At 46.1% G+C, this 15,760-nt stretch overlaps 1 protein-coding gene across 5 annotated transcripts in view; it reads left to right on the forward strand.

Moving 5' to 3' along the window:
• Positions 1 to 391: 391 nt before the first annotated feature.
• Positions 392 to 15,760, forward strand: part of LGALS8 (galectin 8) — a 30,476-nt gene continuing 15,107 nt past the window's right edge. For 2 of the 5 annotated variants that reach the window (XM_014596799.3, XM_014596805.3), the window contains exons 1-3: positions 10,004 to 10,164; positions 12,280 to 12,432; positions 14,254 to 14,342. In XM_014596799.3, coding sequence (XP_014452285.1) covers positions 12,391 to 12,432; positions 14,254 to 14,342 — 131 coding nt within the window. In that variant the 5' untranslated portion in view covers positions 10,004 to 10,164; positions 12,280 to 12,390. Of the gene's footprint in view, positions 638 to 10,002; positions 10,165 to 12,279; positions 12,433 to 14,253; positions 14,343 to 15,760 lie in introns of those variants that run through there. The other 3 variants (XM_014596802.3, XM_019479839.2, XM_019479840.2) reach the window with 3 other exon arrangements.

Here is a 15,760-nt window from a genome sequence, read left to right on the forward strand (position 1 = left end):
GTTGTGCCTAGAAGTAGGGCAGTGCACAGCTAGGAGGAGCAGGGTTTGGAACTAGCCAGGGATAGAGGGAGGTGGAGGATCCCAGTGGCCCTACCCCTTGCTGCTGATTGGCTGAGGCAGTTGTCCTGCCACTTACCGCTGATTGGCCAAAGGGGCCAGTGGTCCCACCCCTCACCAAGGGGGATGTCTTATATTCTGGGGATGTGGCAGTGGCAACTCTACCTTCAGCATCCCAGGGTGCTTTGCTCCCTCCCCTCAGGGGACAGTGTGTCACTCGGTACACTCTGCTGCTGCAGCCAAGCAGGTTGCAAAACACGCCCCCTTTGCAATCCAACATCGTGTTGCTGGGAAACAGACTCACTTTGAGCAGGCTAGGTTAGCCAATCAGGGATGCCCCATGTACTGCTACCGTTTTGTCTCCTGGCAGACTAAGGAAGCCTTCAGAGCATGCTGAGATGTGTACACAGGATCCCCCTGGCTGTGCAGCATCAACACTGCAAAATCTCTACTCTTCAAGGGTTCAGGGTTTGAATATCTGTTCAGGTGTCTCCAGCTAAGTCTTTCTACCAGGGGAATTCTCCCAGATTACTTGAATGTGTGTATGCAACCTTTGTAAGCTGACTTCTGGTACAGCATGGTAAGTAAAGAGGTTGTAATTTTTACTACTAGAACAGATCCCTGCTTAGGCTAGGAAAAAGTCAATTGGGAGGACTTCAGGTTAAAGACAGAGGGACTGGTTCTTGAATGTACTACTTCAGGGTGCTTCTATGTTGTGATTTTTTTTTAATCTCCACTTTTCATGTATTTTGAATTTCTTTTTTGTGTTGTCTTCTATGCAGCAAGTGTAGCTTCCTGGTGGAAATAGTTTCACCGCAGTATGTTTTCAGTATTTGGTCCATACTTTTTTGAATTGCATATTTTGTTTAGTTACTGGATAAAAGATTGACTTGAATTGGTGATGGTTACTAACTATGCAACGTTTTTATCTCAGAGCATTGGGCATATTTCAATTTTGTTAAATGGGACAGTCAAGGCACAGGTTCTGGTTGTTATAATTCCTTGCCTGACTGTACAGCTTTGAGAAAAAACTGTGTGTAGATCTATTTAATGTACTCTTTGGGGCATTTGTCTCTCCTGGAGACTGCTGCTTGCCTCTTCCAGAGCAGCCATAAGCCAAGCAGTCATCTTCTAGTTGTCCTTAGTAAATGGCTAATTACAGAAACTTCTTAGGACTCTGCTATTTGGCTTGTAAATGATGGATAAGGATGAGGAGTATGTTAAGTTACTATTGTGGGACTGGGCATTGGGAAGAGGGCAAGGCCAAGAGTTAGCTGTGAGTGATAACTTAGCAAGCCCCTTTTTTGGTAGCAGGGGATGAAGCTACACGTGAAAAAACAGGGTAAGGTTATTTACAGCACACACCACTGAGTAGGGGAGGAGAAACATTACAGAAGTCTGCCAAACGGTGTAGAGAGGACATACCTATTTGAAAGTCTTGTGTGAGCCTTAAAGAGGTAGAAGGAAATGGGAGTGTGGCTGCTTTGATCCTCCTTCTCCAGAGCAATAGGACTTTGTTGCTTTAGCTAAAGAACATCTTGCTAGTATAGAGCTAGTTCAACAGTTCTCACAGTGTCCCCAGAAGACTCCATTGCAAGGTCCTTTAAATCAGTGGTTTTCATACTTCCTAAAATAGTGAAACACTTTCATGCCACTTGTTCTTCTGTAGAACCCCTACCCCTGGCTACAGGGTGTGTGAGCTGATGCAGAGCCAGGAGACCCAGCCCAGAAATGGCAACACACTCCCTTATGGCCTGCTTCATCATTATCCCCCATTTCTTTGTGGAACTCCTGCCGACCTATTGTGGAAATCCAGTGGAATACAGGTTGAAGACTACTACTTTAAATCACTGTGGCTCACCTGTGCAAGAGGATCTATTTGGGGTGTGTGAAGCCCAACAGTGCTTTACAAATAGACAAAAAATCAGCATGGTCTTAGGCAGGAAAAGACTGTGAAGGGATCCTCCCATGTATACATATATGGGCTGTTTGTGATCATTATCCATCAGCATTATAAACCAATTGTACTTCTTGTTCTGAACAGCAGTAGCACCATGGAAGGTTAGGGGAGAATGTGAATGGAGGTGCTTTTCAAAATCCTGATACCCTAACCAAATTCTAACAGTGCAAATGTTGTGTTTTGGGGCATTTTAGTAAACAAAACATTCAGCAACTTTGCAACTGAGCTTTGATTTAAGTAACAAGGAGAAGAAATGAAATTCTGGGGAAGTGATAGTAAACCTGGTTTACAAGCTATGATTAGATCTTTTTCCATATGTGTTAGGAGAGAAAGTCTGGAAACTATAGGGAAACACTGTTTTACATGCAAGGTGAACATACTTTGCCTAATTTAGGTCAGCAAGTATATAAACTGGCAGCTTTTTAAATTTCCATGCTGATTAGCTTTGCATTAGTACCTACTGAAGATAGTGCAGTTGGAAGATGTCTCTTTGATACTGAGACACAAGAAGAACTACAAACTTGAAAAATGCAGATAAATGTTATTCATTAGACCAGTGGTTTTCAACCTTTTTTCATTTGCAGACCCCTAAAACATTTCAAATAGAGGTGCAGACCCCTTTGAATTTGTAAGTGTCGGTGTTCAGATACTTTTGATTGATCGTAGTCATCTTTTGCAGACTTCTTAGATGTAGCCTGCAGACCACAGGTTGAAAACCACTGTATTGGACACTTTTACATGTGCTCTGATGTGTTTGAATTAATTGAGTCTGTGGGAGTGTGCAAATCGGAACGCTCCAGCTTGCTGCAGCATCTTGTGTATTCATTGAATGAACTTTAGTTAGTGCTCCCGCTGCCATTTTGAAAAGCAGGACGCTGAATCCATGAGATGCCGTGGGCATTTTAATTGGAGCGGCTCCTGAGAGTTGCTCTAATTAAAACACTCCCCTTCCCCTCCCCACCTCAGAGCACGTGTATAGGTGCCCTTGGAGGATTAGCAGTGTTATGTAGGAGCCCTGTCCTGAACCTGCTCTAGAGGATGCCACTTTAGGGGAAGGAATACTAGGCCTCTGTTAAAGCAGTAATACTAGGAGCACAGCCACAGCCCTGAGAGTGGTCTTGCTATTCCCAAAGAAGACTGGTCCAATTCAGGTGAACCCATAAGGAATAAAAGGAAGGCTGAGCTGAGATGGAACCAAAGCCTAGAAAGAAAACTTGGTTGGAAAGAAATGAGGGAAAGCCAGATGTCACTCCTGAGACTGGCACCAGGAGCTAGGAACCGGTAAACTGATGTTAGCAGAACATGGCTGCAGGGCACTATGCTTAGATCAGTGGTTCTCAACCCTTTTTTGCTAGGACCCGCTGCTGAGAATGGAGTGTAGCAGTGGCGGCGCAGGGGCAGGGGTGGGGGAGCTCCTGGCACGTGGCACGGCTCGTTCTTTGTATATGGCACCCCTGGCATTGCCCCCGCGATCCTCATTTGGGTTGCAACCCGAGGTTAGGAACTGCTGGCTTAAATAAATGCCCAATCTTCTGTTCTTACCAAGGCCAGTCAAGGATTGGATCCGTCAATGCTGCAAACTGTACCTGCATGTGTTGCTCCCCAGGGAGAAGCAGGGGAGGCATAAATGAATAGGTGTTTTTTCCCTATGCTTTTTATTTTTACTGTATTATTAAAACCATATTATTTTCTCCTATTCAGTCCAAAATATCATGCAGGCATTCAGGTCAGGGCAATACCACAAACTTGAGAGACTCTTAATTTTCTGGGCCACTCCTGACTGCAGGACAGGGGCACATGTTGACCATGGCAACTGTGTGGTAGCTGTTTGGGCTCATGAGTTATCCAGCTTAGAGTTATATAACCCAGGCTTCAGTGAACAGTAGGGGAGGTCACAGGTTCTCAGCCGGCACTCAGGGCTGACAAGTATCATCTGGAGCAAGGCAAAGCTTCTGCTGAGACCCCACAGTGTTAGTCTTACTGTGCAGCTGCAATCTTAGCAGCTGTGAGAATAACAACCTTCTGCTGGACCATAACAGGTTGGATGTAGTTCAATGAGGTAGTCTCTTACTTCCACAATTACTAAGAGTACTAGTGAGCAAGCACAGAACAGAATTTCAGAAAGGTATATTGGTGTACGGCTTGTGCCCCAGACATAGTCTTGTGTAGACAACATTCTGCTTGCACTATCATGGGTCTGGTTAACTAGAGAAACAAAGATGAGTGAATAGTCCCAAAGGGGCAAGCTGTGTGCAGAGCATAGGGTGACCGCCCATCTCTAATTGGGCAAGACAGTCCCTAAATTTAAACATCAAGTCCCGGTCCCAGAAACATTCAGCCTGGGACAGCATTTGTCCTGGATTCCCAGTACCATGTTCAGGGATCGGGGTTTTCTGTTTGCTGTGAGAAAACTGCAGAAACTGGCAGAGTGCCAGCCTGCAAGGGGCTGCTTGGGACTGGGGGAGTGGGATGCAGGGGGTGCCACATGCATGTGTGCATGCACACTCATGAACATGGCTAGCAATACAGCCCAGGCAGCGGCAGACAGCAGCTCCCCCAGCTACCTGCAAATAAGTCTATTGTGGGGGGTGGCATTGGCAATGCAGGGGGGATGGGAGGGTAGTTTGAGGTGTAGGATTGGCAGCTGGGGTCACTGCCCAGCTGGGGTGGTGCATTGGGCCTGGGGCTGGGGTGGGAATGCACAGCCGCGAGGCCCAGCCAGGGGTCAGGATGGAGCTATAGGCAGCTTGTCTAGGGGGCGGTCAGGGGCATGTGTCCTGCTTTTGCATTGTGAAAAGGTGGTCATGCTAGCAGAAGGGTAGCAGGGCAGGTCTATGCCCAGCCAAGCTGCTGATGCCCAGAACACCGTCAGCCTGTGCTGTGTGGTTTGTGGTAGTACAATCAGCTACCACAGTGACAGTGGCTACTTTTGTGCCCCACAACACCTGGGGCACTGCTCTGCCCTTTGCCCCCTCTGTGTAGGAGCATCTAGTAGACCCCAAGTCCATGTAAGCAGAGAAGCAGGCCCTTGGCAAAGGTGTGATGGGACTAGGGAATAAGGGGACAATAACAAAATGCTAGGATGGGGGGACTCAACATGGGAAGGAAATGTTCAACCTCAAATTTTTGCTTTGTGAGCCTGTTCAGAGGTGTTTGGGATTGGGTGTGTGAGGGAAGGGCATTTTGGACCACTGAGGTGGGGCTTGTGTGGAAGAGCAATCTGCTACTCGTCCTAGGACCTCTCCTCCTTCTGCTGATATAGGAGTCTTTTTCTTATCCCAGGAGAAGGAGCTTACTTAGCAGGCCTCGTCACAGTTTCACGTAGCAGTGGACCCATCCCTGCTCGGTGGTGAATGTCATGCTAAATGACAACCCTGACTCGTACTTTTGTGGAACGACAGAGCAGGAACCAGTTGTAGGGTGGATCTGAAGCTCATCCATCAACATGCTTCAAGCACCTGCAATAGGCTGGGCCCCAAGTTAGAGGCCAAATGGCCAGTGCTGTACCTAGACTTCTGGTGGCCCTGGGCAAACTTTTAGTATTGGGCCCCACTTTGCCAGAGAGAGTGCTTCTTTTTGCATTTTGTTTAATTCATAGATTCATAGATTCATAGATGTTAGGGTCGGAAGGGACCTCAATAGATCATCGAGTCCGACCCCCTGCATAGGCAGGAAAGAGTGCTGGGTTCAGATGACCCCAGCCAGATGCTTATCTAACCTCCTCTTGAAGACCCCCAGGGTAGGGGAGAGCACCACCTCCCTTGGGAGCCTGTTCCAGACCTTGGCCACTCTAACTGTGAAGAAGTTCTTCCTAATGTCTAGTCTAAATCTGCTCTCTGCTAGCTTGTGGCCATTATTTCTTGTAACCCACGGGAGCGCCTTGGTGAATAAAACCGCAATTCCCTTCTGTGCCCCCGTGATGAACTTGAATGTTCACTTGCTAGCATAGCACCACTGAGCCTGTAAGTTTGTTGTGGATTTTTCCTCCCCAGATGGAGTACCTTACACTTCTTAGTGATGAACAGCATCTGGTTCTTGTCCACCCATCTAACTAATCTGTCTAAGTCCGCTTCTATCGTCAGCCGACCATGATGCATGGCTGCACTTCCCCACAGCTTAGTGTCATTGGTGAACTTTGCCAGTGTGCTTTTCACCCCACATCCAGACCATTGATGAAGATGTTGAAAATTACTGGTCCAAGTACTGAACCCTGGGGGACCCCACTGGCTACTTTCTGCCAGGTCGACACAGATCCGCCTATTAGTACTCTCTGGGTCTGACCCCACAGCCGGTTTCCCACCCATCTGACCCCCTTCTCTGCCTTAACTAGTTCTAATGGAAGTTGTCAATGCGCTCAAGGAGAGATGTGTGCACTTACTTTAGGGGATGAGAGTGACTCAAGGTGAATTGCTTGTTCCTTTCTCCAAGGTCACAGAATCATTACCCTGAGAGAATTCATAGATTCATAGATTCATAGATGTTAGGGTCGGAAGGGACCTCAATAGATCATCAAGTCCGACCCCCTGCATAAGCAGGAAAGAGTGCTGGGTCTAGATGACCCCAGCTAGATACTCGTCTAACCTCCTCTTGAAGACCCCCAGGGTAGGGGAGAGCACCACCTCCCTTGGGAGCCCGTTCCAGACCTTGGCCACTCGAACTGTGAAGAAGTTCTTCCTAATGTCCAGTCTAAATCTGCTCTCTGCTAGCTTGTGGCCATTGTTTCTTGTAACCCCCGGGGGCGCCTTGGTGAATAAATCCTCACCAATTCCCTTCTGTGCCCCCGTGATGAACTTATAGGCAGCCACAAGGTCGCCTCTCAACCTTCTCTTGCGGAGGCTGAAAAGGTCCAGTTTCACTAGTCTCTCCTCGTAGGGCTTGGTCTGCAGGCCCTTGACCATACGAGTTGCCCTTCGCTGTACCCTCTCCAGGTTATCCGCATCCTTCTTGAAGTGCGGCGCCCAGAATTGCACGCAGTACTCCAACTGCGGTCTGACCAGCGCCCGATAGAGGGGAAGTATCACCTCCCTGGACCTATTTGTCATGCATCTGCTGATGCACGATAAAGTGCCATTGGCTTTTCTGATGGCTTCATCACACTGCCGGCTCATGTTCAACTTGGAGTCCACTAGGACTCCAAGATCCCTTTCCACCTCCGTGCCACCCAGCAGGTCATTCCCTAGGCTGTAGGTGTGCTGGACATTTTTCCTCCCTAGGTGCAGCACTTTGCATTTCTCCTTGTTGAACTGCATCCTGTTGTTTTCTGCCCACTTGTCCAGCCTATCCAGGTCTGCCTGCAGCTGTTCCCTGCCCTCCGGCGTGTCCACTTCTCCCCATAGCTTTGTGTCATCTGCAAACTTGGACAGAGTACATTTCACTCCCACGTCCAAGTCGCTGATGAAGACATTAAAGAGTATCGGTCCAAGGACCGAACCCTGCGGGACCCCACTACCCACACCCTTCCAGGTCGAGACCGACCCATCTACCACGACTCTTTGGGTGCGACCCTCTAGCCAATTCGCCACCCACCGAACTGTGCAGTCATCCACATCACAGCCTCTTAATTTGTTCACCAGTATGGGGTGGGATACCGTATCGAAGGCCTTCCTGAAGTCCAGGTATACGACATCCACCCCTCCTCCTGTGTCCAGGCGTTTCGTAACCTGGTCATAGAAAGAGACTAGGTTGGTCAGGCACGATCTGCCCGCCACAAACCCATGCTGGTTTCCCCTCAGCATAATTTGCCCTGCCGGGCTCTCACAAATGTGAGCCTTGATAATTTTTTCAAATACTTTACCAAGGATGGAGGTGAGACTGACTGGCCTATAGTTGCCCGGGTCCTCCTTCCTCCCCTTTTTGAAAATGGGGACCACGTTAGCCCTTTTCCAGTCCTCCGGGACTTGGCCCGTGCGCCACGAGCATTCGAATATTCCCGCCAGTGGCTCTGCAATGACGTCGGCCAGTGCCTTCAGCACCCTCGGATGGAGCCCATCCGGGCCTGCCGACTTAAAGGCATCCAGTTCTTCCAAATGACTCTGCACCACCTCTATCTGTCACCAATTGCTGCTGCCCATTTAGCAGGGGTCCTATTCCTCCCTGGGCCTTCTTTTTACTCCCAATATATCTAAAAAACAATTTCTTGTTGTCCTTTACTTGGGTTGCCATCCTCAGCTCCATGGTAGCTTTGGCCCGCCTAACTGCCTCCCTACAAGCACGAGCAGAGGAGGTATATTCATCTTTAGTGATCTCACCCTTTTTCCACTTTTTATGTGCTCCCCTTTTGGCCCTTAGGCTGCCCTGGATTTCTCTGGTCAGCCATGGAAGCCTCCTGGCCCCTTTCCCTCTTTTGCCTCGCTCGGGGATCGTCTTGCTTTGTGCCCAAAGGATCGTTTCCTTTAGGCACAGCCACCCTTCTTGGGCACCCATCCCATCAAAACTCCTACTCTGCAGTGCTTCCTTGACTAATCGCCTGAGTGCAATGAGATCAGCTTTCCTAAAGTCTAGCACTTTCACCCTACTAGTTACCTTACCCACTCGCCGTCTTATGTTGAATTCTATTATAAGGTGATCACTGTCTCCCAGATAGCTACCGATTTGGAGGTCCCCTATCATGTCATCTCCCGTTGCCAATACCAGATCCAGTATGGCATTCCCCCTAGTGGGACCATACACCTCCTGTGTCAGGTGGAGGTCCTGTACACAAGTTAGAAACCTGCGTGAGCGATGGGACCTTGCTGTCTGCGTCTCCCAGCAGATGTCCGGGTAGTTTAGGTCCCCCATGACTACCGCCTCTTTAGCTTTTATGGTCTCCGAGAGTTGCCTCAGGAGCCCCGCATCTATTTCTTCCCCTTGGTGTGGGGGTCTGTAACAGACCCCTACCACCAAATCCCTTTCTCCTTGCCCCCCATGTAGCCTAACCCACAATCCTTCTACTTCCTCAGCCTCGGATTCTGTCTTGATGAGGGTTGATGTATATTGCTCACTGACATAAAGTGCAACCCCCCCCCCTTTCTTCCCCGACCTGTCCTTTCTGTACAATCTATAGCCCTCAATATGTACCGCCCAGTCATGGGATGAATCCCACCAGGTCTCTGTTAGCCCCACTAAGTCATAGGTGTTTAGTGCAAGCAGGAGCGCTAGTTCATCCTGCTTGTTCCCCATGCTCCTAGCATTAGTATATAGGCACTTGAGCCCTGCGACTGGTGCCTTTGTTGCCCCCCCGCTCCCAGTCCCATGGGGCCCATTGTTTCTTACCTTCTTGTTCCTTACCTGTTCTGTAGTGCTGGCCTCCCCATGGCTTTCAGGTTCCCAATGTTCTCCTTCTTCAGGCTGGGCTGTCCTTGTGGGTGCCACATGGTTTGGTGGTCCACAGCTTCCCCTGCCCTCGTACTCCCCTCCCCCCGACGAGCCTAGTTTAAAGCCCGCCGGAGGAGATCCACCAACCTAGAAGAAAACACACGCTTACCTTTGGGGGACAGGTGAAGCCCATCCCAGCTGAGCATGTCCCTCGTCGTGATGTGCGGGTCATGGTCCAGGAAACCGAAGCCTGCCTCGAGACACCACTGCCGAAGCCGCCAGTTGGTCTCTCGGATGCAGTTCTCCTGCCGTCTTCCTCGTCCGGTCACTGGTAGGATGGAAATTGTCGGGCCTCCTTTCTGTCTGGGCCCTGGGTGGCCACCTGGTTCGTCCATGCCTGTGTCCGGCCCCGCAAGTGGCACGGAGAGTTTGTATCAAGGTGAAGGAAGTGCCACTTTCCCCAGGATCACCGTGTTGCCATGATTAAAACCTCACAGTTGTCCTGATGGACAAAATTCAATTGTATCTAAGGACTGGGCTGAACAGTAAGCTACAAAGAGATGGGCATGCAACAGCAAGAAATAAAAGGAGGCATGAGTGAGGGAGCTGAACAGGAGCTGCTCCTTTAAGGAGTGGGGAGGGTAATGCTAGTGGAGGCAGTCTGAGCCCTGCATCCCTGCTGATGTCACTGTGTTAGTGCAAAGAGAAACCAGGAAATGGAGGAACCATTTTCCCTGCATGAGCAGGGGGACCAGCTGCATTAATCCAACACAAGTGGCGGGAATGGGAACAGACATACTTGATTTGCAATCAGACTTCAGCTTGAATCTGTCAAGGGGTTGTTAGTTACAAAGGTAAGTTAAATGAAAAACCAGAGTATATCTAGGTGGACAGCATCCCCTTAGAAAGAAAAAGGAATAAAAACAAATAATAGAAGTAGCTGTTTTTAGATGCTGAAACTAAGGTTGATTCATTCCAGGGAAGATTAAAAGAAATAAGAACAGGAGTGCAAGGACACCGTAAGGTTAAAATCCTGCCCTTCCCTGTGTTTAAAAATGTCTCTGATCTGTTAAAGGATATTTTAAGTGAATCGGTTTGTATTTTCTAGTTCTGATTGCTGGCACAGTCTTGAGGTGCTTATGTTACAGACCATATATCTACATTATATTCATATTAAATATCCACCCCCCCCGCCCTCCCACCAAGCCAAACTTCAGTGAGATTAGTTTTTAAAAAAGGAGGGGAGGGAGAAGTTTCACTTGACTACTTTAATATTAACAAACCCAGCACTTCTTGGTTTTAAACTGACATCAGCCCCTACATTTCCTAGAAGGTGATGGAAACGCCTAGGGCGCTTGTGTTTATTGTCTGCTGCAAGAACTGTTATGCAGTTAGATAATTCCAACAGCGTTTTACTGCAGTCCTTTTCCAGAAATCTGTACCTTGCAGTCTTGTAAAACCCCAGAGTTGTATCACTGCCCTACAGTTAGAATCAGTAATCACAAAGCAGCAGCACTGCTACCTGGAGTGGGGATTAGTGTTACAAATATTGCTAGTCATGTCTCTCCGAAGCCCATAAGCAAGATCCCGTAGTTCTTAATCATTCTCTTGTCTCCAGTTGTGAAGGTCTACATTGCTCCTGTCTCTCTGTGCCTTGCCAGTGGCACCATCCCCCTGCATTGCTGTTGGCTGCCCTGCCAAGATTTAGACTGCGCCAGGTTTATGCACTTTGTCCCCAGGTCATAAGAGTTCTCCAGCTGTTTTGTTTTCCAGAGTCCTACCGTCCTCTTTCAGTGAAGTCTAGATTGCTGTCTCAGATCATGGGAGGCAGCATAGCCTAGCTGATAGCTGTCAGACTGGCAGTCAGAAGATCCAGGTTTTCCTTCTGGTTCTTTTGGCCTTCTCTGTACTATTGGGAATGAGGCCCAGAATGAACATCTTTAGAGATGGGAAAACTGAGGGTAATGAAGTTTGCCCTACTGTAAACTTTTGAATTGGGTGGATTAAAAGCACCAGCCGACCCTATTAACAGGAATAAATAATTCCTGTTAATACATGAAGTTTTGTGTGTCTGCATAAGGTATTGTGCAAGCAGTTTGGCTTTCTTTCATTTGGGTACTGAATTTTGGTCACTGCAGGATGCCATTGTGAAGAAGGGAAGGGTAGCTGTAACAGGGAACCAGTAGTTTCATTTCTGTTCGTAGCTGACTATTCAGTAATTCTGTGGATTACAGTCTACCAGCTGTTTGCTAATACTGGAGACTGTATATACTGAAGGAGACTGCTAGAAAACAGATTTTGCTTTGTAGCTGCAATCACTGCTCATCAAAAGGTAAAACAACCCATAAGAGAAAGCAACCATCTTTTAACCCTCAAGAGAAAGTAAGAAATACAGTCTTCAGACTTTTCTCCCTGGAAAGATTTAGGAATGGGTGGGTAGGGGAGGAGGGAGAGGAAAGAAGAAAACAAATTAGTTGTCTTTCTTATTTTGCTTGCTGTCTATCTTATTTAGTTATAATATAAAGGTGCAAATCTATCCTGATGTCTTCCTCTTTTGGGACCAATTTTTTGTTTGTCCCTTTCACACAAGAAGGAACATTTCCCTCTTGCTCACCTGTGCAAGGGCAGGGCTAAACTCCAGAGAAGTCTGGACCAAACAGAGAGGGCATTGTCCACGTTCCCATGTACAGCAGGTAGTTTAGGCAATATTGCATCTCAATAGGTAAATCTGTTCCTAAAGCTCCTGGTAAAACTCTGTAGCTGCACACACTGCCCCTTACTAAGGGTTGTACCTTGTTAATACCACTGAACCCTTAATTTTCATACCTTTAAACTCCCAAACATATAAACAAAGATATCCCTCATAAGAAATTTTCAATAGCATGCAAGAAGCTTGAGGACTTAATATTTTGAAAGCTACTGTTTTAACACAAGATTTTTAATTAAATGCTAACTGTTGTTTTCCAAAGAAAATCCTACTTGAGTGCCATCAAAACTGTCCAGGCTTTCAGATATATTCAAAAGTCATCGCTGGTCTTGAAGCTGACAGACTTCAGCAGATCTGAACTAGAGGAAGGAAGATGATGTCCTTGGACAAGCTGGAGAATGCAGTCAGTAACCCGGTAACTCCCTATCGATTCAATAGCTTCTCCTTTAGTACATGGATAGTGGTGTCCATCAAGAAACACTGTAGTGTCATGTCAGGAAAGCCTTTTGGTGTGTTCTTCACACAATGAGAAGATTGAGAAACCTCCAAATTTCTCATGTCTCTGAAGAAAAACCTCTGCTGCCTACAGAATAGTTCCTGAGTTACGGAGAGTCCGTGAGATCAGTGTTCTCCCAGCACATTCAGAAAGAGGGAAAAGCACTCTCAAATTTGCAGTATGGTATGCCTTGCTGGGTTTTGATGGTACAGGTTACTCCTCACTTAACTTTGTCCCGGTTAACATTGTTTCATTATTATGTCACTGGTCTATTAGAGAATGTACTTGTTTAAAGTCACGCTATGTTCGGTTATAATGTTGTTTGGCTGCCGCCTGCTAGTAGGTAACTACTGTGACGTAACTGGATTCGCTTAACGTTGTTTCGCTTAAAATCCGATTTTCAAGAACGTAACTACGATGTTAAGCAAGGAGTAGCTGTATTGCCTCATTTCAGTACTAATGTGAACCTTAAGCAAGTTGAGTGCTTAGCCAAGTGCTGTGTTTGGGGGTCAGAGATGTACTTTTTGGCTTGTAGAATGACGGTGTATATCTCTTGTCTATCTTACTGGGTATATTGATTAATTAGTTTTATTTGGTTGTCTTGGTTAATTGGTTAACTTAGGAGGAAGCTGAAAAGAGGGCATATAATGGGAAGCTAGTGTTGGCCTCAACCCTAGAGGGCACATTGGGGAGTCTATGTTGTAGACTAGGGTGGGTGGTAGCACCTATTTAAAATTAGGAGCGTCAGACACCTTTTATCAAGGCTCTGTTTTAAGTTGCTTACAATTTCACATTGAAAAAATTAGAATTTGGCTAAGTTTTTAAAAACTCAATGTTTGCTTTAGGTCCTTTCCGTTTTAACTTCAGCTTATGTAGTTCAGCCATTTCAGAGAATTCAGTAAAAGGAAGAAGTTTTGTCAAGGTGAAGTCTGGCAACCTCTTATTGGAACTGTTTTGGCACCCCCCACTTTCCAAAGCAGGGACCTGCCAGATCTGGGAAGAAGTGGACTGAGTGTCAGGTGTATGTATTTTTGTCCTTTGAGGGGGAGGAGGGGACACAGAACCTGGCCTAGTTTAAGCCTCTTGGAAGATTGCGGTTTGTAGGTAGTTTTCAGCAGCTGAAATCCCTGAAGACTTTACTGAGCATGCTGCAGTTTATAATGGAGCAAGCCTCCTGCAATGGCAGCCCTAGTCTGCTGTGCTAATACGTGCTCGGTAATACTCTAGAGTTTAGTTGTTAATTCCAGTCTTTTATGGGTGGCAATTTTTCTTTCTCTCTGCCACTATTGTGATTTATTGGCAAATGTCTTGTGCAAAGGGTGTGGTCTCTTGCCGTCTCTTTCCTGCAGGGTCGATAACTACTTGGCCATTGGAAATGTTCCCTTGAAACTTTTACCATCTTATAATCCGAAGGAGAATTTTTTTTTTTCTCCTCCCTTTTCTCCTCTACTGAGGAAGTTTTTAAGGATTTACCTAAACTCCCTTGTGCCAAGAATGAGTTTTGCAAAGTTGAGAACTTGCAATAAAAACTGTTTTTTCAGCTTAGATGAAAACTTTTCAAGTTCATATTTTCTGTTCTGAGACCTAGAACTGCTTCAACTGCTGACTTGAGAGAACCTTGCTGTACTCATGAGTGAGAACTAGATTTTTTTGTTCCATTCATTTTGTTTTTATTGTCTTTAGCTTGGATGTCCCAAAACCTTATTTTTGAATATTTTGATTTTGTCCACCTTCTCATAGGTCATTCCATATGTTGGGAGTATCCTTAGCGGTCTTCTTCCTGGAGAGCTCATTGTGATACGTGGAAGCATTCCTGATGATGCTGACAGGTAGTGACAAAGCTATTTATTGTTCAAGAAGTCATAATATCAGCTTTGAAGGAGGGGTCTTCAACAAACTTTAAATGGCTTTTCATCACTTGTGGAACATACAGTCTTTGGAAATGTCTTAATTTTTCTGTGGTAAAGACAGGGCTTTGTGAACTTATGATCTATTATAATCAATGGAGAGACTCATTGTTTTAAGTGGGCACAGACCTCCTAACTTGTGTGAATGACTGAAAATGGTTGAAATCTTTGGAAACAAAGCTTTAATAGGGAAGTTCTTTCAGTCTTGAAAAATTAACCCATATCATCTTTCAAAGGGAGAAAATCTCTGTGCCTTTTAATTTGAATTAAAAAATTAGAATATGGCAGGCAGAAAGACTGACTTTTGTGCCTTTTGATCATTGTAGACTAGCAGCATGGGGTGTTGCCCAGAGAGTTAATGGGAAACTAAGGTGTAAGTTGAAGTTTCTGAGTGAGATTTAAATAGAATGAGCCAATCTTTGCTCAGTCCTCTTGCTCCTTATATCTGTTTCCCATTTGATACATGTAGCTTCTTGTATCCAAGAACCTTCTAATTAATGGTAAAATTACAATATTGAATAAGTGCTACTTGAAGAAACTGGTTCTCAAATTAATTAGTTAATTTGAGAGGAGGAAGTCTGATCTAGCATAATGCTGGGAAGCAGAAGACCTGGGATTCTATCCTCTATACAATGAAGGGATGGAGGGGAAGGGTAGAGGAGCCAGAGCCCCCATGATGAGGGGAGGAAGGACACTAGTAAAGATGGTTGAAGTGTATATGAGGTGCTCAGATTCTCTGGTGATTGACCATTTTTCTGATGGTCATAAATTCATTAAAGGGGGAGACTTTCAAAGACACAATTGTTTTCCCCCTTTTCTTTCCTTCTGCCCTCAAAACAAATTTTGACTTTTTGTATCTTAGTATAGCAAAGCAGAGACTCCCTATGCCTGATGAAGGGTGACTGCATGCAAAAGCTTGCAAAGAACTTTTTTCCAGCTACTCAGTCTAATAAAAGATATCACATCTACCCAAAGATCCTTGCCTGCCTTAGACCAACACGGCTACAACCAAAAACCCAGCTGTATCTTAATACAGTATTTACTCAAATACAAGACATCCCTGAATGTAAGACGACCTCCCCAATAGGTAGATTCTACATACGGAAAAATTTATAAATTAGTTATAATTTTCCAGGTATAGAATCTAATTATTGGAGGTTTGCCTTTAATTTGTCCCACTCTCACTGTTATGGCAGGGAAAATAAAGCTGGGGGATCAGGTTAGCCTCCTTACCCTCTGCCTCCCTGTAGCTTCTTCCCCATCTCTCTCCTTACTCTTAGACCCTGCTCTGCCAGGAAAAGGGAAGTGAGGGGCAAATTTGAAAACACTGGCCTTGAAAT

This window comes from Alligator mississippiensis, chromosome 1 (genome assembly GCF_030867095.1).
Source record: "Alligator mississippiensis isolate rAllMis1 chromosome 1, rAllMis1, whole genome shotgun sequence".
Taxonomy (NCBI): Eukaryota; Metazoa; Chordata; order Crocodylia; family Alligatoridae; genus Alligator; species Alligator mississippiensis.